General features: G+C 45.6%; 2 protein-coding genes across 18 annotated transcripts in view; both read right to left on the bottom strand.

Annotated features, from left to right (window-relative positions):
* The window catches only part of GABPB2 (GA binding protein transcription factor subunit beta 2), a 63,359-nt gene extending 45,157 nt beyond the window's left edge, over positions 1-18,202 (bottom strand). For 14 of the 17 annotated variants that reach the window (XM_050750158.1, XM_050750197.1, XM_050750248.1 and 11 more), the window contains exons 1-2: positions 16,751-18,202; positions 25-132 (exon numbers count right to left, since the gene is read on the bottom strand). In XM_050750158.1, the coding sequence (XP_050606115.1) occupies positions 25-132 (108 nt within the window). In that variant the 5' untranslated portion in view covers positions 16,751-18,202. The other 3 variants (XM_050750167.1, XM_050750178.1, XM_050750186.1) reach the window with 3 other exon arrangements.
* A 631-nt stretch (positions 18,203-18,833) lies between these two features.
* On the bottom strand, positions 18,834-26,560 carry MLLT11 (MLLT11 transcription factor 7 cofactor). The gene is made up of 2 exons (XM_050751935.1): positions 26,418-26,560; positions 18,834-20,093 (listed from the first exon to the last, which is right to left on the bottom strand). The coding sequence occupies exon 2, from the start codon at positions 20,085-20,087 to the stop codon at positions 19,815-19,817; it is 273 nt and encodes a 90-aa protein (XP_050607892.1). The 5' UTR covers positions 20,088-20,093; positions 26,418-26,560; the 3' UTR covers positions 18,834-19,814.
* Between the last annotated feature and the right edge of the window lie 427 nt (positions 26,561-26,987).

Genomic DNA, 26,987 nt, shown 5'->3' with positions numbered 1-26,987 from the left:
AAGAGACCTTTCCTCTAAGCTTACCCAGTCTGTGGTGAATGGGGCGCCGTTTGCCATCAATGTTCTCACTTCATCATCTTGGCCTTTTCTTGCTGCCTCTAGCAACCTCTTTCCCAAGTCCACCAAAGACATCTTTATGCATAGGAACAAAAGTTTTCAGGTAGCTATAACTCAAACATAAGGAAAGCTGCCAATACATTTTTTTAGAAGGCTTCTTATATTTGAATGTATATAATATACATCTCAAGTTGACTGGTAGGTCACTTCCTTTCTATCTCATCTAACACAAGCAATAAAATAGTTGGGAATGTTTCAAGCCCTTATACATAGTTCTATCACTTTCAATCCCCAGAAATACTCTGGAAATATCTGCAACACACTACGACCTTTCTAGTTTAAGGAATCGATAAAACACCATTTCATTCCCCTGAAATGAAGAAAGGTACAATATTATTTTAAGGAACATAACACAAAATAATAAATTATGTAGTTTGATTTCCAGGAAGGGAGCAAGATGGATGCCCACCTGTGAAACTACTGCTTGATGGAAATTATGAGAGCCCTTATTAGCAACTAACTGCTCTCTCTGGAGGTTTGTAGGTCTTTGGATGGCACACTGAAATCGGACACATCGAGGTTTCCAAATAAAACTGTATCGCTCTCTCTTTTTTTTTTTTTTTTTGAGACTGAGTCTCACTGTATTGCTCAGGCTGGAGTGCAGTGGTGTGACCTCGGCTCAGTGCAACGTCCGCCTCCCGGGTTCAAGCGATTCTCCTGCCTCAGCCTCCTGAGTAGCTGGGATTACAGGCACCCGCCACCATGCCCGGCTAATTTTTGTATTTTTGGTAGAGACGGGGTTTCACCATGTTGGCCAGGCTGGTCTCAAACTCCTGACCTCAAGTGATCCACCCGCCTCAGCCTCCCAAAGTGTTGGGATTACAGGCGTGAGCCACCGCACCCAGCCCAAACTATTACACCATAGTCAGAAGATAAAAACTAGGTTAAGATTCAGTAATGATATAATCATGCTTAAAATTTAAGGAGACAAAGAGGGGTGCAGTGGCTTGGGACTGTAATCCCAGCACTTTGGGAGGTCGAGGTAGGAGGATTACTTGAGCTCACAAGTTTGAGACCAGCCTAGGCAAACTGGTGAAACCTTGTCTCACAAAAAATACAAAAATTGGCTGGGTGCGGTGGCTCGAGCCTGTAATCCCAGCACTTTGGGAGGCCGAGGCAGGCAGATCACCTGAGGTCAGGAGTTTGAGACCAGCCTGGCCAACATAGTGAAACCCTGTCTCTACTAAAAATACAAAAATTAGCCGGGCGTGGTGGCACACGTCTGTAGTCCCAGCTACTTGGGAGACTGAGGCAGGACAATCGCTTGAACCTGGGAGGCGGAGGTTGCAATGAGCCGAGATTGCGCCACTGCATTCCAGTCTGGACAACAAAGCGAGACACTATCTCGAAAAAATAAAATAATAATTTTTAAAAAGATAAAAATTAGCTGGGCATGGTGGTGCATGCCTATAATCTCAGCTAATCGGGAGGCTAAGGTGGGAGGATAACTTGAGCTCAGGAGATGAAGGTTGCGGCGAGCTGAGATTGCACCACTGCACTCTAGTCTGGGTGATAGAGCCAGATCTTGACTCAAAAAAAAAAAAAAAAGAAAAAATTTAAGAAGAACAAGCCTTTATTGGTTAAACACTGATCTGCTTAGGCCAGTAGTTCAAAAAGTATCGTTTATGGACCCCTGGTGGTCCCTGATACCCTTTTAGGGATCTATGAGGTCAGAACTATTTTTATTATAATAGAAAAACATTATTTGCCTTTTTTCTTTTTCCATGTTTACATTAGCACTGACGGTACAAATGCAACAGTGGGTATAACTGCTGGTGCCTTAGCATGAATCAGACTGTGCTACTGGTTATTGTATTCTTCACTGCCATGTAATCTCAAGGGAAAATTGCCAGTTCTACTTAGGAGTGTCCTGGATGACACAGTAAAAATTATTAATTTTATTAAATCTCAACACCTGAATATATGTGTTTATAATTTATGTGTGACAAAATAAGAAGTATACATAAAGCACTTTTTTTTTTTTGAGACATGGTTTCACTCTGTCACCCAGGCTGCAGTGCAGTGGGCACAATGACAGCTCACTGCAGTCCTGACCTCCTGGGCTCATGGGATCCTCCCATCTCAGCTTCCCAAGTAGCTGGGACTACAAGCACACACCACCACGCCCAGCTAATTTTTGTATTTTTTATAGAGATGGGGATTCACAATATTACTCAGGCTGGTCTCAAACTGCTGGGCTCAAGCGATTGACCTACCTTGGGCCCCCAAAGTGTTAGGATTACAGGCATGAGCCACCACACCCGGACTCTTCTCTACCCTTTTGCTCAAATGACAATTATATTGTACCCACCATTCTGCATGATCTTTCCATAGCAATAGAATCCCAAAGTGTTGGGATTACAGGCGTGAGCCACTGTGCCTAGCTGACTTAAATTACTTCTGCTGCTTACTGAAACATGATGGCTTTCTTGAGAAAAAGCACTACATGATTAAGTTGCAAGCTAAAATAACTGTTTTTGGCCAGGCGTGGTGGCTCGTGCCTGTAATCCCAACACTTTGGGAGGCCCAGGCAGGCAGATCACCAGGTCAGGAGATCGAGACCATCCTGGCTAACACGGTGAAACCCCGTTTCTACTGAAAAACCAAAAAAAAAAAAAAAAAAAAATTAGTCAGGCGCGGTGGCAGACGCCTATAGTCCCAGCTACTCGGGAGGCTGAGGCAGGAGAATGGTGTGAACCCTGGAGGCGGAGCTTGCAGTGAGCCAAGACTGCGCCACTGCACTCCAGCCTGGGCGACAGAGCGAGACTCCGTCTCAATAAATAAATAAATAAATAAATAAATAAATAAATAACTGCTTTTATCATGGAACATCATTTTATTTTATTATTATTTTATTTTTCAGACAGAGTTTTGCTCGTCACCCAGGCTGGAGTGCAATGGTGTGATCTCGGCTCACTGCAACCTCTGCCTCCCAGGTACAAGTGATTCTCCTGCCTCTGCCTCTGCCTCCCAAGTATCCACAATTACAGGCACCCACCACCATGCCCAGCTAATTTTTGTATTTTTAGTAGAGAGATGCTGGCCAGGCTGGTCTCGAACTCCTGACCTCAGGTGATCTGCCCACCTTGGCCTCTCAAAGTGCTGGGATTACAGGCGCAAGCCACCACAAAAGTGAGTGGCACAAAGTGAGTGGCAGCTCACTTTGTTCATTTTTTATTTTATTCATTTATTTATTATTATTATTTTTTGAGATGGAGCCTCGCTCTTGTTGCCCAGGGCAGAGTGCAGTGGCGAGATCTCGGCTGACTGCCAACCTCCACTGCCCAGGTTCAAGCAACTCTCTGTCTCAGCCTTCCGAATAGCTGGGATTACAGGCATGCGCCACCACGTTCGACTAATTTTTCTGTACTTTTAGTAGAGACGGGGTTTCGCCATGTTGGCCAGCCTGTTCTCGAACTCCTGACCTCAGGTGATCTGCCTGCCTCAGCCTCCCAAAGTGCTGGGATTACAGGCAGGAGCCACCGTGCCCAGCCAACTGACAGTATTTATTGCCAATTATCAATTACAATTTGAGCTTTCAAGCAAAAATTAGAATTTTGGAAAATCTATAACCACTGCCATCAACTTGGTAACTTACAATAAAGACTTTTCTGATGAAATAAGTGGTAATATTAATGAATGTGATTTTTTGATATTGTATAATAAAATGCATCAATATTTAGATGACCTATACAATTTGGTGAACCAACACTTTCCAAATGACCAGTGTTTGATGTTATAAAATCATGCACAAGTAAAACAATTCAAAGTGAAAGATCAATGGGTTTTAAGGTCACAGAATACAAAAATTCACTGATGTGATTTCAAATTCCTCATTGCAACTAACTTTTTCTTTTTTTTTTTTTTTTTTTTTTTTTTTTTGAGACAGGGTCTTTTTCTGTTGCCCAGGCTAGACTGCAGTGGTATGATCATAGCTCACTGCAGCCTTGAACTCCTGGGCTCAAGCAATCCTCCGTCCTCAGCCTCTTGAGTAGCTAGGACTACAGGTGCACACAACCGTGCCTGACTAATTTTTTAGTTTTTTGTAGAGGTGCAGTTTTGTTATATTGCCCAGGCTGGTCTCAAACTCCTGGCCTCAAGCAATCCTCCTGCCTTTGTGCAACTAACTCTTAAGAAATTACCACTTGTTGGCCTGGCGCGGTGGCTCACGCCTGTGATCCCAGCATTTTGGGAGGCCAAGGTGGGTGGATCACAAGGTTAGGAGATCAAGACCACCCTGGTTAACACAGTGGAATCATGTCTCTACTAAAAATACAAAAAAAAAAAAAAAAAAAGGCCGGGCGCGGTGGCTCACGCCTGTAATCCCAGCACTTTGGGAGGCCGAGGCGGGCGGATCACAAGGTCAGGAGATCGAGACCACGGTGAAACCCCGTCTCTACTAAAAATTACAAAAAATTAGCTGGGCGCGGTTGTGGGCGCCTGTAGTCCCAGCTACTCGGGAGGCTGAGGCAGGAGAATGGCGTGAACCCGGGAGGCGGAGCTTGCAGTGAGCCAAGATCGCGCCACTGCACTCCAGCCTGGGCTGGGCAACAGAGCGAGACTCCGTCTCAAAAAAAAAAAAAAAAAAAGAAAGAAAGAAAAAAATTAGCCAGGTGTGGTGGTGGCGGGCACCTGTAGTCCCAACTACTTGGGAGGCTGAGGCAAGAGAATCGCATGAACTCGGGAGGCGGAGCATGAAGTGAGCCCAGATTGCACTACCGCAATCCAGCCTGGGCAACAGAGCAACACTCCATCTCAAAAAAAAACAAAAAACAAAAAACAAAGAAATTACCATTTGTCAGCCGGACACAGTGGCTTACACATGTAATCCCAGCACTTTGGGAGGCCAAAGTGGGCGGATCATCTGAGGTCAGGAGCTCAAGATCAGCCTGGCCAACATGGTGAAACCCCGTCTCTACTAATAGTACAAAAATTAGCTGGGCATGGTGGCACATGCCTGTAGCCCCAGTTACTTGGGAGGCTGAGGCAGGAGAATCGCTTGAACTGAGGAGGCGGAGGTTGTGGTGAGCTGAGATCGCACCACTGCACTCCAGTCTGGGCAACAGGATGAGACTCCATCTCCAAAAAAAAAAGAAAACAGAAATTACCACTTGTCAAATTTTTGTGTAGTATCAAAGAAGAATACTCACTGTTATTGGAAAAAGTTATTATAATACTCTTTCCTTCTACAAGTACATATTGTAACAGACAGAATGAAGTAGATGTAAGAATGCAGCTGTCAGCTGGGTGCAGTGGCTCACGCCTGTAAACCTAGCACTTTGGGAGACTGAGGCAGGCAGATCACCTAAGGTCAGGAGTTCGAGAGCAGCCTGGCCAACATGGTGAAACTCTGTCTTTACAAAAAGTACAAAAAAATTAGCTGGGCATGGTGGTGCATGCCTGTAGTCCCAGCTACTCAGAAGGCTGAGGTGGAAGAATTGCTTGAACCCGGGAGGCGGAGGTTGCAGTGAGCTGAGGTCACGCCACTGCACTCCAGCCTGGGTGATAGAGTGAGACACCGTCTAAAAAAAAAAAATGAGAATGCAGCTGTCTTCTATTAAGCCAGAAGTTAAAGAGAGTTGAAAAAAATATAAAACAATGCTCTTCTTCACACCATTTTTTAACTTTGAAGATATATATATGTGTGTGTATATATATATGTGTATATATATGTGTGTGTGTGTGTGTGTGTATATATATATATACAGTTTGTTTGTTTTTTGGGTTTTTTTGAGACAGGGTCTCACTGCTCTGTTGCCCAGGTTGGAGGGCAGTGATACAATCTCAGTTCACTGCAACCTCTGCCTCTGGTGTTTAAGTGATTCTTGTGCCTGAGCCTCCCAAGTAGCTGGGATTACAGGTGTGCGCCACCATGCCTAGCTAATTTTTCTATTTTTAGTAGAGAGAGGGGTTTCACCATGTTGTCCAGGCTGGTATCAATCTCCTGACCTCAAGTGATCTGCTGGCCTCAGCCTCCCAAAGTGCTGGGATTACAGGCATGAGCCACCACACCCAGCCTGAATATGTATTTTTTATAAAAATGTTTTATGTTGGCCGGGTGTGGTGGCTCATGCCTGTAATCCCAGCACTTTGGGAGGCCGAGACAGGTGGATTGCCTGAGATCAGGAGTTTGAGACCATCCTGGCCAACATGGTGAAACTCCATCTCTACTAAAAATACAAAAAATTAGTCAGGCGTGATGGTGTGTACCTGTAATCCCAGCCACTTGGGAGGCTGAGACAGGGAAATTGCTTGAATCCGGAAGGTGAAGGTTGCAGTGAGCTGAGATCGCGCCACTGCACTCCAGCCTGGGCAACAGAGCGAGACTCCATCTCAAAAAAAAAAAAAAAAGTTTTATGTTAACATGTAATAGATTTATTACCAAGTTAATTAATGAACTTTTTTTTTTTCTTTTAATCGTCCGTTTTAGAGATGGGGTCTCGCTCTGTCACCCACTCTGGAGTACAGTGCAGTGATCATAGCTCACTGCAACCTCAAATTTCTGGGCTCAAGGGATCCTCCTGCCTTGGTGTCCCAAAGTACTGGGATTATAGGCATGAGTCACCACGCCCAGCCCATAGTGTGAATTTTTATAATCTAATCCAAGTGTCAGTTTATACCACACAAGAAAATGATAGATAAAAATGATAGCAAACCTTTCTTTTTTCTTTTTTTTGAGATGTAGTCTTCCTTTGTTGGCCAGGCTGGAGTGCAGTGGCTGATCTTGGCTCACTGCAACCTCCAACTACCACCTCCTGGGTTCAAGTGATTCTTGTATCAGCCTCCCGAGTAGCTAGGATTAAAGGTGCCACACCACCACACCCAGCTAATATTAGTATTTTTAGTAGAGATGGGGTTTCACCATCTTGGCCAGGCTGGTCTTGAACTCCTGACCTCAAGTGATTTGCTTGCCTCGGCCTCCCAAAGTGATGGGATTACAGGCGTGAGTCACTGCGCCTGGCCTAAACCCTTCTTTTTATTTATTTGTTTATTTAGAGACGGAGTTTCGCTCTTGTTGCCCAGGCTGGAGTACAGTGGAACGATCTAGGTTCACCGCAACCTCCGCCTCCTGGGTTGAAGTGATTCTCCTGCCTCAGCCTCCTAAGTAGCTGAGATTACAGGCATGCGCCACCATGCCCAGCTAATGTTGTATTTTTAGTAGAGACAGGGTTTCTCCATGTTGGTCAGACTGGTCTCGAACTCCTGACCTCAGGTGATCTGCCCACGTTGGCCTCCCAAAGTGCTGGGATTACAGGCGTGAGTCACCGCACCCGGCCAACCCTTCTTATAGAACTTATAGAATTAGATGTCACATTTCTCCATGGTTATCTTCCTTTTAAAATATCAAAACTGTGTTTTGAGTTATTTTATTACTAATATTTAAAAACAAGAACAAATTTTAGGTGATTCATTAGTTAGAAATGACTCTCTTCACATTTTTCCAACATATACTATATATAAAAAGTATAAGGCCAGGCACAGTGGCTTATGTCTGTAATCCCAACATTTTGGGACGCCGAGGCGGGTGGATCATGAGTTCAAGAGATGGAGACCATCCTGGCCAACATGGTGAAACCCCGTCTCTATTAAAAATACAAAATTAGGCCGGGCGCAGTGGCTCATGCCTGTAATCCCAGCACTTTGGGAGGCCGAGATGGGCGGATCACGAGGTCAGGAGATCCAGACCATCCTGGCTAACACGGTGAAACCCCGTCTCCACTAAAATACAAAAAAAATTAGCTGGGTGTGTTGGGCCGGGCGCGGTGGCTCAAGCCTGTAATCCCAGCACTTTGGGAGGCCGAGACGGGTGGATCACAAGGTCAGGAGATCGAGACCATCCTGGCTAACCCGGTGAAACCCCGTCTCTACTAAAAAATACAAAAAACTAGCCGGGCGAGGTGGCGGGTGCCTGTAATCCCAGCTACTCGGAGGCTGAGGCAGGAGAATGGCGTAAACCCGGGAGGCGGAGCTTGCAGTGAGCTGAGATCCGGCCACAGCACTCCAGCCTGGGCGACAGAGCGAGACTCCGTCTCAAAAAAAAAAGAAAGAAAAAAAAAAAAAAAAAAAATTAGCCGGGTGAGGTGGCAGGCGCCTGTAGTCCCAGCTACTCGGGAGGCTGAAGCAGGAGAATGGCTTGAACCTGGGAGGCGGAGCTTGCAGTGAGCTGAGATTGCGCCACTGCACTCCAGCCTGGGCAACAGAGCCAGACTCCGTCTCAAAAAAAAAAAAAAAAAGTCTGGTTTGCTTCTGGGGAGGTGGTATTTCTGGAAAACAAGACCCTTTAAATACATTAATTTTTATCCCACTGTAATTGCTGTTTTCATCACATGAACTCTTGCAAATATATTTATTTATTTTTTAAGACAGAGGTTTGCTCTTGTTGTGCAGGCTGGAATGCAATGGCAAGATCCCCAGTTACTGCAATCTCTGTCTCCAAAGTTCAAGCGATTCTCCTACCTCAGCCTCCTGAGCAGCTAGGAATACCGGCATGTGCCACCACGCCCGGCTAATTTTTGTATTTTTAGTAGAGAAGGGGTTTCACCATCTTGGCAAGGCTGGTCTCGAACTCCTGACCTCAGGTGATCCACCCGCCTCAGTCTCCCAAAGTGCTGGGATTACAGGCATGAGCCACTGTGCCCGGCAATGTATTATTATTATTATTATTATTGTGTGTGTGTGTGACAGAGTTTTGCTCTTGTTAGGCAGACTAGAGTGCAATGGTGCAATCTCAGCTCACTGCAATCTCCGCCTCCTGGGTTCAAGCGATTCTCCTGCCTCAGCCTCCCGAGTAGCTGGTATTACAGGCATGTGTCACCACGCCCAGCTAAATTTTGTATTCCTAGTAGAGACAGGGTTTCACCATTCTGCTCAGCCCGGACTGGAACTCCTGACATCAGGTGATCCACTGCCTCGGCCTCCCAAAGTGCTGGGATAGAGGCGTGAGTCACTGTGCCCGGTCGCAAAATGTTTCTGACCAGTGTTTTCCATTGTAGTCTGCTTTCATATCTACATTTATCATATTTATGTATTTGTTTACTGAGACAGGGTCTCACTCTGTTTCCCAGGCTGGAGTGCAGTGGCATAATCACCACTCACTGCAACCTCTGCCTCCTGGATTCAAGCGATTCTCCTGCCTCGTTCTCCTGAATAGCTGGGGTTACAGGCACCTACCACCACGCCTGGCTAATTTATGTATTTTTAATAGAGGCAGGGTTTCATCAGGTTGACCAGGCTGGTCTTGAACTCCTGACCTCAAGTAACCCACCAGCCTCAGCCTCCCAAAGTGCTGGGATTACAGGCGTGAGCCACGGCACCTGGCCTATCACTCTTCTTTAATCATCTTTCTGTCACATATCAATACTACTAAATGACAACCAACTCAAATCCGTCATCCCATTCTTTCAACAAGGCGTGATTTTAAAGCCGTATTTCTTACTATATAGAGATATAATTAAACTTTGGGATTAGAATGTAAATAGGGTGCTATATTTATCTCCTAATATAGGAAAGATCTAGAAATGCATTCTTCAAGGCTCTTTTCTCCTCCTATCCTCAGTTACTCTTTTGGGTTAACCTGAAGCATCCATCTTACGAAAAAGTAAAATGTAGCCAGGTGCGGTGGCTTATGCCTGTAATCCCAGCACTTTGGGAGGCAGACGCGGGCAGATCACTTGAGGTCAGGAGTTGGAGACCAGACTGGCCAACATGGTGAAACCCTGCCTCTACTAAAAATACAAAAATTAGCCAGGCGTGGTGGTACATGCCTGTAATCCCAGCTACTCAGGAGGTTGAGGCAGGAGAATCACTTGAACCTGGGAGGCAGAGGTCGCAGTGAGCCAAGATTGTGCCACTGCCCTCCGGCCTGGGTAACAGAGCAAGACTGTCTCACACAAACAAACAAACAAACAAACAAAACCAACAACAAAAAAAGTAAAATGTATTTTTCTTTTTCTTCTTTGTTGTTGTTGTTTTTGAGATGAAGTCTCACTCAGGCTGGAGTGCAGTGGTGTGATCTCGGCTCACTGCAGCCTCCACCTCTCGAGTTCAAGCAATTCCCCTGTCTCAGCCTCCTGAGTAGCTCAGACTACAGGCGCATGCCACCACACCTGGATAGTTTTGTATTTTTAGTAGGGACAGGGTTTCACCATGTTGGCCAGGCTGGTCTTGAACTCTTGACTTCAGGGGATCCACTTGCCTCACCCTCCCAAAGTGCTGGGATTACAGGCGTGAGCCACTGTGCCTGGCCTTTATTTTTATTATTCTAAATAAAATTATTATGTTTTGAGACAGAGTCTCACTCTGTTGCCCAGGCTGGAGTGCAGTGGCATGATCTTGGCTCACTGCAACCTCTGCCTCCCAGGTTCCAGCGATTCTCCTGTCTCAGCCTCCTGAGTAGCTAGGATTATGGGCATGCGCCATCATGCCCAGGTAATTTTTGTATTTTTAGTAGAGACAGGGTTTCACCATGTTGGTCAGGCTGGTCTTGAACTCCTGACCTTGTGATCTACCTGCCTCAGTCTCCCAAAGTGCTGGGATTACAGGCATGAGCCACTGCGCCTGGCCTCTCCTCTCTTTTTGTTTAAAGCCCAGCCCAGCCGTGGGTTTATACTCTCAAATACCTATGAGCGGCTGGGTGCGGTGGCTGATGCCTATACTCCCAACACTTTGGGTGGCTGAGACGGACGGATCACAAGGTCAAGAGAAAGAGACCATTCTGGCCAACATGGTGAAATCCCGTCTCTACTAAAAATACAAAAATTAGCTGTGCGTGGTGGTGTGCACCTGTAGTCCTGGCTACTCGGGAGGCTGAGGCAGGAGAATCACTTGAACCTGGGAGGTGGAGGCTGCAGTGAGCTGAGATCGTGCCACTGCACTCCAGCCTGGTGACAGAGTGAGACTCTGTCTCAAAAAACAAACAAAAAGCAAAAACAAAAAAACCTATGAGTTGGATAAATTCCTCCCCTCCTGAGGTCCCAGGATAATTTGGGGCTCCTGGGCCTGTCAAAAAGTGACATTCTTTACTTACCACACATCAGGAACCCTGTACAGGGACTTTAGACAAGGTATGAGGCCAGTTTTCCCAAGGGGCTTTAATTGGCTTTGTAAGTCTTATGGGAGATTCCTTTTATGGAACAGAGTTCTTTCAAAGCCAATTTAAAAAGCCTATGTGAAAAATCATCATTCTTGCTGCACTTTATACAAATAATCAGACCAAGTATAATAAACCCAATCTATTTTACCATGATTTGCCTTTAGTAAAAATGGGAGACTGGCCAGGCGCAGTGGCTCACACCTGTAATCCCAGCACTTTGGGAGGCCGAGGCAGGTGGATCACCCAAAGTCAGGCGTTCAAGACCATCCTGGCCAAAACAGTGAAACCCCATTTCTAGTAAAAATACAAAAATTAGCCAGACGTGGTGGCGCATGCCTGTAATCCCAGCTACTCCAGAGGCTGACGCAGGAGAATTGCTTGAACCCAGGAGACAAAGCTTGCAGTGAACCGAGATTGTGCCATTGGCCACTGCACTCCAGCCTAGGTGACAGAGTAAGACTCTGTCTCAAAAAAAACAAAACAAACAAAAAAATTTCTAGTCTCATCAATCGTTTTTAAGTTTTTTTCTGCAATTTAGACTAACCCTGCTTATTCCTGTGAACCAACCAGTGATCTCTGGCTGCTGCTCAAAAGAAACAAAAGGGATGGGTAATGTAAAAATTTGGATCAATATTCTAATTCTGGGCACAATACTGGAATCAGCTAGTAACCCTAAATTAGCTTGGTTCCAACAGTTGCCCAGTTCACAGAAAACCTTCTTGTTTAGTTTACTTGGGACAGTTTTGCTTATTTTGCTTTACTGTTGTGGAGTATATTGCTGTTGTACTCTTTGTGTAGGAATGCAGGATAAGCCTGTTATGTTGTCTTAAACTGAACACTTTTTCATCTTCCAGATATCACCTTTTGTTGGAGTTATGAATAGCTCTCACCATATTGATGCTTTCTGACTGAGCTCCTCTCTGAACCCTTGAATACAAGAAACCCTAAGAGTCAGGCAGGAATATCATCGCCCCTATTCAGCCTGAAAAAGTTACAGAAGATGGATCTTTATTCATTTGTAACCCCTAGGATTAAGGGCTCTCCAATAAAAGGGAGGGGAGAAGTGTCAGAGGTGTTTGAACCAGAGCAACTCCATCTTGAATAGGAGTTGGGTGAAATAAGGCTGAGACCTACTGGGCTGCATTCTCATTAAGACAATCTTTTTTTGTTTTATGTTTTTTTGGGGGGGTGTTTTTTGAGATGAAGTCTCTCTCTGTTGCCTAGGCTGGGGTCCAGTGGCACAATCTCAGCCCACTGCAACCTCTGCCTCCCAGGTTGTAGCGATTCTCCTGCCTCAGTCTCCTGCCCGGCTTTTTTTTTTTTTTTGAGACGGAGTCTCGCTCTGTTGCCCAGGCTAAATGCAAGCTCCACCTCCTAGGTTCACGCCATTGTCCTGCCTCAGCCACTCAAGTAGCTGGGACTACAGGTGCCCACCACCACGCCCAGCTAATGTTTTGTATTTTTAGTAGAGATGGGGTTTCACCGTGTTAGCCAGGATGGTCTTGATCTCCTGACCTCGTGATCCACCCTCCTGGGCCTCCCAAAGTGCTGGGATTACAGGCGTGAGCCACCATGCCCGGCCAGTTTTTTGTATTTTTAGTACAGATGGAGTTTCACTCTGTGAGCCAGGATTGTCTCGATATCCTGACCTCTGCCCGCCGCAGCCTCCCAAAGGGCTGGGATTACAGGCATGAGCCACCGCACCCGGCCCTTGTTTTGTTTTTTGAGACTGTCTCACACTGTTGCCCAGACTGTAGTGCAGTGGCATGATCTCGGCTCACCACAACCTCTGTCTCTAATGCTCAAGCAATTCTCCTGCCTCACCCTCCCCAGTAGCTGGGATTACAGGCACGTGCCACTACTATCTGGCTAATTTTTGTATTTTTAGTAGAGACAGGGTTTCACCATGTTGGCCAGGCTGGTCTCGAACTCCTGACCTCAAGTGATCCACCCACCTTGGCCTCTCAAAGTGGTGTGAGCCACCGTGCCCAGCCAGTTAAGGCATTCTTAGTCACAGGATGAGATAGGAGGTCAGCACGAGATACAGATCATAAAGACCTTGCTGATAAAATAGGCCACAGTAAAGAAGCTGGCTAAAACGCCACCAAAAGCAAGATGCTTTTGGTGACAAGAGGACAAGAGTAACCTCTGGTTGTCCTCTCTGCTACACTCCCACCAGTGCGATGCCATGGCAGTTTACAAAAGTCCCCAGCACTTTGGGAGGCTGAGGCCGGCACCTCATGAGGTCAGGAGATCGAGACCATTCTGGCTAACACAGTGAAACCCCGTCTCTACTAAAAATACAGACAAAAAAAATTAGCCGGGCTTGCTGGCGGGCGCCTGTAATCCCAGCTACTCAGGAGGCTGAGGCAGGAGAATGGCGTGAACCCAGGAGGTGGAGCTTGCAGTGAGCTGCGATCACGCCACTGCACTCCAGCCTGGGCGACAGAGGGAGACTCTGAGACTCCATCTCAAAAAAAAAAAAAAAAAAAAAAAAAAAAAAAAAAAAAAGAGGAGGCATGTTTAGCATATAATCACCATAAAAATACTGCCCATGGAGTAGCCGTTCTTTATTCTTTTACTTTCTTTTTTAGCCAGAGACTCCTTTGTCACCAGGCTGGAGTACAGTGGCGTGATCTTGGCTCACTGCAGCCTCCGCCTCCTGGGTTCAAGTGATTCTCCCGCCTCAGCCTCCCGAGTAGCTGGACTACAGATGCCCGCCACCATGCCCAGCTAATTTTTGTATTTTTATTAGAAACGGGGTTTCACCATGTTGGCCAGGCTGGTCTCGAACTGCTGACCTCGTGATCTGCCCGCCTCAGCCTCCCAAAGTGCTGGGATTACAGGCATGAGCCACTGTGCCCAGCCTTCCTTTACTTTCTCAATCGACTTGCTTTCACTTAAAACAAAACAACAAAAAACAAACAAAAAAACCCATAGCATTTTGAGGGGAACTATGTGCCATTCTCCCAGTACCTTGTCAATGCTGTTTCCGGCAGGTGGTCAATACTTGCCTGGTGGCCCATCGACCAGACAAGAGATGAAGCCTGATACACCAGAAAACAGTCTGGGCACTTCTGACTCCTTGACTCCCAACAACTAACAATATTCTCCCTTGCTGGCTGTACCTCCACTTTCCCTATACATAAACTGAGGAAACAAAATCTGTCTCACTTGCCTTCTAGGATTTTGGAGATGAATAAAATAAATCCCAGTGCTTTGGGAAGCCAAAGCAGGAGGATCACTTGAAGCCAGGAATTCGAGCCCAGCTGGGACAACACAGAGGGACTCTGTCTCTACAAAAATACAAAAATAAAAAAATTAGCAGGGTGTGGTGGCCCACACCTGTAGTCCTAGCTATTCAGGAGGCTAAGGCGGGAGGATCGCTTGAGCCCAGGAGTTTGAGGCTGCGATGAACTATGATCACTGCACTCCAGCCTGGGTGACTGAGCAAGACCTTGTCTCTAAAAATAAAAATAAATAAAAAATAAAAAAAGATGGAAAAGAACCTACATATGTCAGTAGGGGATGGAATAAAGTACTGAGCAAGACCCTGTCTCTAAAAATAAAAATAAATAAAAAGATTGAAAAGAACCTAAATATATATCAATAGGGGATTGGATAAAGTATGTTTGTTTGTTTGTTTGAGATGGAGTTTTGCTCTTGTTGCCCAAGCTGGAGTACAATGGTATGATCTCGGCTCACTGCAACCTCCGCCTGCCGGGTTCAAGCCATTCTCTTGCCTCAGCCTCCTGGGTAGCTGGGATTACAGGCGTGTGCCACCACACTGTGCTAATTTTTTGTATTTTTAGTAGAAATGGGGTTTCACCATGTTAGCCAGGCTGGTCTCGAACTCCTGACCTCAGGTGATCCACCCTCCTCGGCCTCCCAAAGTGCTGGGATTACAGACCAGAGCCTCCACGCCCAGCCTGTTTGTTTTTTAAAGAGACAGGGCCTCACTCTGCGGTCCAGGCTGGAGTGCAGTGGCGCAATCACAGCTCACTGCAGCCTCGACCTCCTGGGCTCAAGCGATCCTCCCACCTCGGCTTCCCGAGTAGCTGGGACCACCAGTGGGCACTACCACGCCCAAATGATTAAAAATTTTTTTTTTCTTTTTTTCTCTGCACAGACAGGGGTCTCCCTATTTTGCCCAGGCTGGTCTAGAACTCCAGGGCTCAAGGGATCCTCCCACATCAGCTTCCCAAAATGCTGGGATTACAGGCGTGAGCCACTGCGCCCGGCCAAAACCTTTCAATAAGTGTGTGTTTTAATAATTCATGAAGTGCTTGAGCTCTTGACAACAAAGTATTCTATTATCCAAGGGTAATTAATTACTTTATTTAAGAATTTGGATGGGTTTTTTGTCCTTACTGTCATCAAAGCAGGTGTGAAAATACATGTCTAAGAACATCTCTACTGGATTGGGTGGACCAAGTGATTAAATGAATGGATGGCCAAAATTTTGTTACATTGTTGATAGTAAGCCATAGATTGTCCTTTTCCAAAGACAATGGGGTGGGGGGACCCTCTAGAGAGAAAGCCCTTTCGGGAAAAGGGAGCGGAATGGGATGACCTCTGGCTCAAGGAAGTATGTGAGAACAGGAGACAGCCAACGGAAAGGAGAATTGCAGTGGAAGAATCTATGTTTCTTTTAGTATTGCTCAAGTCCCCACTGGGCGGCCAGCTGTACAAACAACTGTGAAAGAAGCGGAGTCGAGGCCGGGAGCGTGGCTCACGCCTGTAATCCCAGCACTTTGGAAGGCCAAGGTGGGCGGATCACCTAAGGTGAGGGGTTCGAGACCAGCCTGGCTAACATGGTGAAACCCTGTCTCTATTAAAAATATACAAAAATTAGCTGTGCACGGTGGCACACGCCTGTAATCCCAGCTACTCGGGAGGCTGAGGCAGGAGAATCACTTGAACCCGGGAGGCGGAGGCTGCAGTGAGCTGGAGGTTGCAGTAAGCCGAGATCGCGCCACTCCCTCTAGCCTGGGTGACAGAGCGAGACTCAGTCTTAAAAAAAAGCAAAAAAGCAGAGGCGGGACCCATACTGCTCTCGTTCAGATTACCGAGTTCACTAGTTATCTTTCAGGTCATTATTAGGGTCAGAGAATGAGGGTCGCCGTTTCCCTCTCTATCATAAACCCTACAGTTCCTCACACCAATGTCTGTCTGAAAGATGGGAACCAATTTGGGGCAGGGAGCCAAACTCAGCCTCTGGCGACAGGCCTCGGCTCCGGCACCGCCTCGCCCCCTAGTGGTCACCTCCGCGGCCTGGGCTTCCCTTGGTCCAGCTCCCCAGCCCCAGGTCTTACACCCACCCCCTTCTTCACCTCCTTCCAGTCCCCTCCCCTTCCTCCCGACAGCATCCCCTTCCTCTCCGTCCCCCTCCCCCAGCTGCCCCCGCTTCGGTGACGGGGAGCCGCGCGGTCCGCACCCAGAAGTCCGAGGCTGGGCTGGGAAGCGGTGTGACTTCTGACGGCACTCTCCTTTCCAGCCCTGACGCCCCCCGGAGTCCACACATCTCTTCTTTCCCCTCACCTCCTCGTCCGGGACGCTGCCGGCCGCGCTTCCACGGAGCCCGCCAGTTTAGTCCCGTTTCCTTCTCTAGTTAAGACTGCCTGTCAAGGACGGTTACTTTTTGCCCTTTTCATATGTGCATGTTTTGGGGGCCTTTAACCCCCCCTCGTGGAGAAACAGAGGCAAGGAAATGGCGGACCCGGAAATGAAGACGCCGCAAGTAAGATTTCTGGCGGAGGAATCTGTGAAGGGAAAATGATCAGAAAACCCATACTCCCATTCGAACAGAAAGATGATGCATCCCCGAGGCTCATCGCATATCTGCTGAGGGACTTCTGAGGTGAAAAGTGCGTCACCGAGGCATCCTAGGCAGGACTATTTAACGGGGCGGAGGACTGCTGGTTACGTGTCTTGCGCGTCTGAATAGTTCCAGCAGGGGACGGAGCCCGGGGCTCGTGTTGGCGCCAAGAACCTGGAGAACCGCTGAGGGAGACTCGGATCGTGCATCAGTCCTGCAGTTTGCGTCTTAACTCTTGGCTGCTTCTTCCGGGTCCTGAGCGGCCAGGTTTAGGTTGACAGGAAAGCCTCACTTCCTTATCCCAAACCTCGGCTGCAGCTGTTTGGGACGTTCCTGGCTTTGTTTGTGAATTGGGTTCTGGTGCCTGATGGACACATTTTTCCAGTTACAGCCCGAATGTAAGGACCCCAGAGCCAAGCTGTCCGTGCAAACAGTGAAACAAATAACTGAGTCATTTCTTTTCTTTCTTTATTATTTTTTTTTGAGACGGAGTCTCGTTTACTCTGTCGCCCAGGCTGGAGTGCAGTGACGCCATCTCGGCTCACTGCAACCTCCGCCTCCCGGGTTCAAGTGATTGACCTGCCTCAGCCTCTCCCCACGCTGGGCTAATTTTTGTATTTTTAGTAGAGACGGCGTTTCACCGTGTTGGCCAGGCTGGTCTCGAACTCCTGACCTAAAGTGATTCGCCCGCCTCGGCCTCCCAAAGTGCTGGGATTACAGGCGTGAGCCACCGCGCCCAGCCTGAGTCATTTCTTTTTGGAGGCCTGCAAGAGGATGGAACATGAGTTTGCAAATCCATTTAGTCATTTTATTTACCAGTTGATCCCTGTCCCCACCCACCAATTGCCATGACTGAAGGACTCTGAAGGGGCCTTTCAAAACTCAGTAAAAATAGAAAAGGACGCACTGCTTATCCTTCCTGGCCCCATTCTCCGTTAGATTGGGACGGTCTTTAGATGTGGGGTTTTCATGGCCTAGAGGGAGGATTTGCCTTTTTTTCTCTCTCTTGGGGACTTCTCTAGATCATCCTTATTTATGATACACTGCCCAATGCTGTCCTATCCATATTGGTATTTACAGTTTCTCTTGAGAGTTGGAGTCTTGTCTCATTCCCGTTTACATTCTTTTGGCTCAGTGCTTTCCTATAGTAGGCACACAAAAACCAGAAATTAAGCAGATAACGTATTTGAGTGAATTCGTTTATCTTGTTAGGCACCTAGGAGAATTATTACCTGAAATATGTTGGTAGTCAGTGGGCAAGCAGAAGAGTGGTTGTAGCTGTCTCCCTACTTTTCTAATTTTAAGTTGATTTTGCCCTTTCATTATCTGTTCAATGCGACGTTCACCATTTAATGTCTAAATGCTATTCAAATCATTCTTCCTCTAAGTTGAATATTATTATAGAAAGATAAAATGAGGCCGGGCTCAGTGGCTCACGCCTGTAAATCCCAGCACTTTGGGAGGCTAAGGCGGGCAGATCACCTGAGGTCAGGAGTTCGAGACCAGCCTGGCAATATGGTGAAACCCCATCTCTATGAAAAATACAAAAATTAGCCGGGCCTGGTGGCAGGCCCCTGTAATCCCAGCTGCTTGGGAGGCTGAGGTGGGAGGCCCCCTTGACCCCGGTGGGTGGAGGTTGCAGTGAGCAGTGATTGCGGTGCTGCACTCCAACCTGGGTGACAGAGCAGGACCCTGTCTCAAAAAATAAAAAATAAAAAGATGTATAAGCTGAGTGTGAAAGCAAGGCTAATTTCTCAGATTTCTATGGCTTCCCTTGTGAAGAGAGAGAAAACTAGACTCCAGTCCTGGGATTGAATGTTTTTATTAAATAAATGAGTTAAATGGCAGCACAAATCAGCAACAATAATTTTGGAAGGATTGGGGACAAGATGCAGAGTCAGAATGTAATTGTTCATTTCAGGGTCTCAATGTAGCTGAACTGTGCCCACTGATTAGTTTTACATATTGCAAATGCAGGAGGTAAGGCTAAAATACTAAGGACTTATGCCGTTCAGAAGATTGTATTGAAACCTTAAAAACTATAATAATAGTAGGAATGCATATTAAGATTTGATAACTTTCTTTAGCTAGAGTTTTCAACCCACCGGAGCAAAGTTGTAAAGTGAGTAGGGTTGAAGAAGGGATACTCTTGAGAAAAGAAATTAGCTGCTTCTAAAATGATTCAGTTATTTTCCCTATTTTCATTTTCCATAATATTTCCTCCTGTTTTATACCTCCAACTACCTTCCTGATTTCTCTGAGGAAGAAAAAGAAAATAAGAAAGAGCAGGATCAAAAAAAAAAAAAAGCATGAGACTTAATCACTTTAGCCTTTCATAGCAGATAACTTCAGATTAAAACTTCCGAGGTTTTCATCACCCCTTAAAGAAATATTTGTATTTACCGGCCTAGAGCAGGAAATTAGGAAGGTTTAAAGAATCTCTGAAGCTGATTAAAATACAGTCAAAAATCAGTCTTCCATTTTGCACTACTATACTACTTTCAGGTGTCCCCAATCAGCCTAGTTTCTGGAGTTAATATTTGGGGGGGAAGGAGGAATCCCTGTGACCCAGTACTCCACTGCTTGAACCATTTACTTTGTGACTTGAGGGCTTTTGAGAGAAATGGAGTAGACAGATAAATAAATACATAGAACTCAACTCTGGCAGATTCATCAGCACCACCAACACAATAGAGAGAGAAGATTAAAATGGGAAAGGAGTGGAAAGGAAGGGGCTTGAGAGGGAAGACAATGAGGGCAAGGTGGTGGGAGAGAGAAGTCTTGGCCTTAGAGCAAGTCCAGTTCGAAGGAGTGGATGCTGGCAATGGGAGCTCTCCAGAAGTTGAAGGTGCTGTACTCCAGGAGGCCATCACCTTCAGGGTTTTTCTCCTGGTCTGCTGCAGTTGCTGGCCCGATCATTTTGCCAACGCTGCTGTCTTTTATCTTGTAGGTGGCTGTATCTGACAGACCCAGGCCTTCCAGCTCCGACAGATCCAGTTCTGGGATGGGCATCCTCCAGAAAAGAAAGGAGCTGTACTGGCTACTCACAGGGTCCCTCATAGCTTCCTAGAAAGAAACCACTTGTCAGTTTTCATGCTACAGCAACTTCTTTGTGGTCCATGGCCTTTCCTTGCTTAGATACTCCACATACTGGTAAAAAGGAATTTCTTTTTAGAAAATTGTATATCTTCCAAGCCCACCAGTAAAAAGGAATTTGAGGAGGAAAGAAAAAGAAGCTCAACATCCCCAATTACCTCTGGAGATAATCCAAGTTCCCTTGGACAAGCTTCAGAAACCCTTTATTATGAATTTCTACTATTTTCTAAACTTCTTCCCATTTGGAATGACTTATTCACCATCTATTGCATCAAATTGATCTTGGGTCTGATTTTCAAGGCCTTCCAAAACCTAGCCCATTCTTCCCAGCGGTGGTATAACCTCTGTTAGAGTTATGCTCATTCCTGTCTTGCTTAACTCTCTCCATTCTCCACCTTAAAATACTTTCCATGTTTCAGCCAGGTGCGGTGGCTCATGCGTGTGATCTCAGAACTTTGGGAGGCAGAGTGGGTGGATCACTTGAGGCCAGGAGTTCAAGACCAGCCTGTCCAACATGGGGAAACCCTGCCTCTACTAAAAATACAAAAAATTAGCCAGGCATGGTGGCTCATGCCTGTAGTTCCAGCTACTAGGGAGGCTGAGGCACAAGAATTGCTGGAATTCAGCAGGGTGAGGTTGCAGTGAGCCTTCCAACCTGAGCAACAGAGCAAGATTCTGTCAAAAAAAAAAAAAAAACTTTCCACATTTCAGGACTCCATTCAAGAGCTCAGTGGCTCACACCTGTATTCCCAGCACTTTGGGAGGCTAAGGCAGGCAGATGGCTTGAGACCAGGAGTTCCAGACCTGCCTGGGCAACATGGTGAAACTCCGTCTACAAAAAATACAGAAAATTAGCCGGGCCTGGTGGTGCACGCCTGTAGTCCCAGCTACTTGGGAGGCTGAGTGGGAGAATCACTTGAGCCTAGGAAGCAGAGGTTCCAGTGGGCTGAGATTGTGCCACTGCACTCCAGCCTGGGGAATAGAGTGAGACCCTGTCTCAAAAACAAAAAAAAACTCCACGTCTATAGAGGAACCCCCATTCCCCTAGCCCAAACTCCTATTATACTTAAAAATACTTGACTTCCTCCTCCTGACTTTGGTTTAATAGCTCATAGTATGTGTGAAAAGGCCTTCCATGACTTTTCTGCTTTCTGTTTTCCTTCTTGCCTTCTAAACCCTACTATAAACTCACCTCTTCCAGATAACTTCCTTAAACTTACTCAGCTTCATCTACTCTATATCCTCTAGCATCTCCCCCAACACCCTGTAGAGTTTTACCTAACTCCATCAGTTTGGGATTATAGATCACTGTTACTGTATTTTATGTATAGGGATGGTGTTATTGCTTTCTGAATGGGGAAACGCAAAGGGCAGTAGAGAGCAAGCTAGAATCTGAGAAAAAGAAAAAGCTCTTTGACAAACTGACTCCTTTTCTTACAACCAGACTATGTATAAAAAACTGCTCAAACAGTCCCTGAGTGTTTGGTAGAGCTATCTTGCAATTTAAAAAGCTAAAGGAAATTTTATGAAACATTAACTCAAAAGGCCTAAAATCTCTATGTCATTGACCCAGAGACATGTACACGGTACAAAATATATTCAAGAAAGACATGCATGCAAGCATATGTGGCATTAAAATCAAGTCAAGAACATAAAGTAAGACTACACAGAAAATTGAAGTTAAAATACTATTCACTAATGTAAATAGTAAAGAAATTTTTGATTTAATGTATAAATTTAATTATCAAATACTCCAAATTTTGCAAAAGGTTCCTTTTTTGGCTAGCTTCCCCTTCCCCTCCACAAATGCTCTCCATCCCTACTTCATCTATTTTTACATCTATTATTATCTTAAATGGTATCATTTACTTAAATGGTTTCGACAGTGCCTTGTACCACAATATATGTTCAATAAATGCTTCCTACTATCCTTCATTTTAAATTATCCAGGTATTTTAGGCAAAGGCAATTTCTAATTTTCACTCTGTTCTTAGAGATACATGATTAGCAAATATATAGATTAGAAAGATACATCTCTTGGAGCCACACAGACACACCCAAATATCCTTTGTCCAGACCCTTTGTGGGCATCCAAGGCCTACTCAACAGGGCCTTGCTGTGTCATGCTGCCACTACGGGGAAGGGGGAAGGACAAGGTGGTGGTAGAGGGGAGCGGAAGCTCTCTGGCTCTCTGGCATCTCATAATGTGTGCCTCAGTCAGAGCTTGGATTTTCCTATTAGCATTCCCCCACCAATTCCACTGAGCTGCAAATAATCATTCTTTTCCAGAATCTGTCCCCATACCTAGGAGATTCCCCAAGGATAAAAACCAGTCTACCTTCTCTGTACACGAGTGCTGGGCTTTCTACACAAAGACATTCAAGGCTGCTGATTAACTTTCCCTCACTATTTAATACCTTGCCATTCCCATATATTAGCCCACAGGTAAGCCTTAACAATCCATTTCTCTCTAGCCTACTCTCCTTCAGAACAAAACCCAGGTGCTAGAAGAACTTTCCTGGCCAGGCGCAGTGGCTCATGCCTATAATCCTAGCACTTTGGGAGGCAGAGGCAGGCAGATCACGAGGTGAGAAGTTCAAGACCAGCCCAACCAACATGGTGAAATCCTGTCTCTATTAAAAATACAAAATTAGCCAGGTGAAGTGGCGCATGCCTGTCATCCCAGTTATTTGGGAGGCTGAGGCAGGAAAATTGCTTGAACCTGGGAGACAGAGGTTGCAGCGAGGCAAGATCTCGCCATTGCACTCCAGCCTGGGCAACAAGAGTGAAACTCCATCTCAAAAAAAAGTAATAATAAATAAGTAACTTTTCTATGCTGTAATAGGGGTCTCTTTTCTCTGATCCCAATGCTGGAGTATACTGATGATAATGAGAGCAAATGGATTGGAAATCCATTTGGATTTAAAGTAAAGTTCAGATTGGAAGAAGGTCTCTTAACAGAATCAGATACTCTTCTGTGCATTAATGGATCTATCACTTTCTCTACTCATTCTACCCAAGCCGTGCCTGATATTATATGACTATTACAGCTACCTACAGCCTCCATCCTGCTACTTACTAGCCAAGGGTCAAGAAACATTAGTTGTGGCCGGGTGCGGTGGCTCACGCCTGTAATCCCAGCACTTTGGGAGGCCGAGGCGGGCGGATCACAAGGTCAGGAGATCGAGACCATCCTGGCTAACACGGTGAAACCCCATCTCTACTAAAAATAAAAAAAATTAGCCGGGCGTGGTGGTGGGGTGCCTGTAGTCCCAGCTACTCGGGAGGCTGGGGCAGGAGAATTATGTGAACCTGGGAGGCGGAGCTTGCAGTGAGCTGAGATAGCACCACTGCACTGCAGCCTGGGTGAAAGAGCAAGACTCTGTCGCAAAAAAAAAAAAAAAAAAAAAAAAAAAAAAAAAAAAGCATTAGTTGAAATGTTCCCAAAGGAGCAGAAAGAACATTCTACCGCCTCCAAAAACAACCCCAAGTTTCAAAAGGCCTTTCTCCAACACACCCTATTGGGTCTCACCAGGTCAGAGACTCCTAAGTGATGGCCTTAAATGGTTCCAAAATGTTCCAGTATAGTGTGAAATGACTGTACCAAGGCAGAAAAAGAAAGTGTTAATCTAGAACACAGTGATGTGTGAGAGTGTGGGGGCTTCAGGAATGGTGAGTGGGTAGGCTAGGATGTTTTTAATGTTAAAAGTGAATTCTGCGTTGTTCTTTTTCTTCTTAGTTTAAGTTCCAAAATAAACCCTGGGAACTGAGCATTACTCAGCAGAGAAGCTGCTTAGAAGAAGGGTGATGCAGGGATTGGAGCAGGGTGGGGGAGCATGTTGGAAAGGTGAGGTCATCATCCTATGATATTCAACTCTGATAATCTCCATAGTACTTTGCTGAGATGTGCACAGAAAGAGAGCTAAAAAAAAAAAAATGGTTGTATCCATTAACCAACCTCCCCCTGCTTAAATCTGGGACTATAGAGATCCTAAGAAGCATACCCTAGGAGTCAGTACTGTTACGGACTTGTGGCTACAGGGATTCTTACTGTTACTAGTTATTTCCCCAGCTAGCTGGGTTGTTTTCTCTCTCCTCCCTGACAAGTCTTCTCCAGAACGAGCTTAGTATAATGCAAGGCACATTATAGGCTCTTTGAAAAATAGAATCATGGGGCTGGGTGCAATGGCACACACCTGTAATCGCAGCACTTTGGGAGGCCGAGGTGGGTGGATCACAAGGTCAGGAGTTTAAGACCAGCCTGGCCAAGATAGTGAAACCCCGTCTCTACTAAAAATACAAAAATTAGCTGGGCACGGTGGCAGGTGCCTGTAATCCCAGCTACTCGGAGGGCTGAGGCAGGAGAATCGCTTGAACCCAGGAGGCAGAGGTTGCAGTGAGCCAAGATCGCACCAATGCACTCCAGCCTGGGCGACAGAGCGAGACTCCAACTAAAAAAAAAAAAAAAAAAAAAAAAATCATGGGAGGAAAAATCACAGAATTTTAAAACTAGAAGACATCTTAGAAATTAATGGGAAGACTTCCAGCCAGTTTCTATAGAATCCAGGTCTCATAATTCCCAATCTGATCCCTTTTTGTGTTGTACATGGATAGTTGCCAACAGTTTTATATAAACCTATACCAGTATTCCCAAAACTTAAAATAATTCTTAGTTGCTGAAGAATAGATATTCCGTAGGTTAGGTGATTGTTCCTATAATTGTGATCTGAATGGGGAAAAGCAAAGGGCAGTAGGGAGCAAGCTAGAATCTGAGAAAAAGAAAAAGCTCTTTGACAAACTGACTCCTTTTCTTACAACCAGACTATGTATAAAAAACTGCTCAAATAGTCCCTGAGTGTTTGGTAGAGCTATCTTGCAATTTAAAAAGCTAAAGGAAATTTTATGAAACATTAACTCAAAAGGCCTAAAATCTCTATGTCATTGACCCAGAGACATGTACACAGGGTACAAAATATATTCAAGAAAGACATGCATGCAAGCATATGTGGCATTAAAATCAAGTCAAGAACATAAAGTAAGACTACACAGAAAATTGAAGTTAAAATACTATTCACTAATGTAAATAGTAATGACATTTTTGATTTAATACAGTATGGATTTAATTATCAAATACTCCAAATTTTGCAAAAGGTTCCTTTTTTGGCTAGCTTCCCCTTCCCCTCCACAAATGCTCTCCACCCCTACTTCATCTATCTTTACATCTATCATTATGTTAAACGGTATCATTTACTTAAAGGGTTTCGACAGTGCCTTGTACCACAACATATGTTCAATAAATGCTTCCCACTAACCTTCATTTTAAATTATCCAGGTATTTTAGGTAAAGGCAATTTCTAATTATCACTCTGTTCTTAGATATACATGATTAGCAAATATATAGATTAGAAAGATACATCTCTCTCGGAGGCACACAGACACACCCAAATATCCTTTGTCCAGACCCTTTGTGGGCATCCAAGGCCTACTCAACAGGGCCTTGCTGTGTCATGCTGCCACCATGGGGAATGGGGAAAGACAAGGTGGTGGTGGTGGTGGAGGGGAGCGGAAGCTCTCTGGCATCTCATAATGTGTGCCTCAGTCAGAACTTGGATTTTCCTATTAGCATTCCCCCACCAATTCCACTGAGCTGCAAATAATCATTCTTTTCCAGAATCTGTCCCCATAGCTAGCTCCTGTGGGCTATACTGATTTCACTATGGAATCAGGCAGTTCTCCAACACAGAGGCCCCCACCTTTCCTACCCCAGGCTGCCTCTTTCTTTGGAGCAAAGATTTGAGGTGGAGTGAAAGAGATGGTCCAAAGAAAGGTCAGGATTACACTGAACATTATCCCATATAACCCCCTCCCAAACTCCCTCCTACAGAGAAACATAGAACACTACGGAAAAAAATTGCAAGTATAGGGAAGTAGAGGGCAGAGAGATACAGTAGGACTAAAGATTCATCAAATAGCTGGTAGAACAAATTATGGTTTGAAAAGGAAGATAAGTAGACTGAATATATTAAATACACAGGACAATAAATTACAGAAAAGGATATCTGAAATAAGGAGGTAGGTGCTGAGAAATAACTACATGTAAATTGTTAGAAATTAATGGTCTGTACAAGGTAACAAGGCATGGATGCTGTGAAGAAATAACTACCCATTGTTCATAGCGCCCCCTTCTCTCCTCTTCAGCTGTCCCCCACCTTATGTGGGGTCTTTCAATCTAACCATAAGCAGCCGCTCTTCTATCTTTGCAGCCCCCTGCCCCCCTCCCTCAGTTTGGTTTACCTGTTATCAATCAATTACTGGCGTGTTCCAAAGATGGAGGGAGTGCCTCGGGGGCTCCGGGATCTGTGCCGGGCTGGAGAAATACAAAGCTGTTGGGGCTTTGACGGCTTTGTCTTCTCACTCCTTTTCCCTCTTCAGTGACTGAGTCTGTCAGTTAGCTCTCCCCCTGCAATGCAGCCCCTCCTAAGAAGGGCGGAAGGATTTCCCCGCCCCCTCCTGCCTGACTCGGCTAATTCAAATGATAGGTTCCAGAACACTTGAGGGAAAGAGACGATTAAAGCGTCTCCGTAGGCTCATTGGTCTGCGCTATTATTCCCGATCTCCTCCAGCATCCCCGTGCTGACTAGGGGCACAATGAATGAGCAGTTAATTGCCCTCTAATTTTAGGTCCTCTAATTTATGGACTTGAAATCTTAACTCTAGACTACAATGGAAAGTAGTGTTCCTCTCTTCTACAATTTAAGGACTTCAGGTTACAAGGTATTTTTAAGAATCATATTTTTCCACCCGTTCTCCCAATCCCTGATCCTCCCGACTCGCCTCTCTACCCTCACAATGGGTAAATAAACC

The sequence above is a fragment of the Macaca thibetana genome, chromosome 1 (genome assembly GCF_024542745.1).
Source record: "Macaca thibetana thibetana isolate TM-01 chromosome 1, ASM2454274v1, whole genome shotgun sequence".
In the NCBI taxonomy this organism is placed as follows: Eukaryota; Metazoa; Chordata; class Mammalia; order Primates; family Cercopithecidae; genus Macaca; species Macaca thibetana.
Note: the sequence above shows the minus strand (reverse complement) of the source record. Positions and strands in the feature narration are given on the sequence as shown.

Excerpts from the sequence above, each read along its gene's own strand:
- MLLT11 (XM_050751935.1), bottom strand. The coding sequence starts at position 20,087 with ATGAGGGACCCTGTGAGTAGCCAGTACAGCTCCTTTCTTTTCTGGAGG.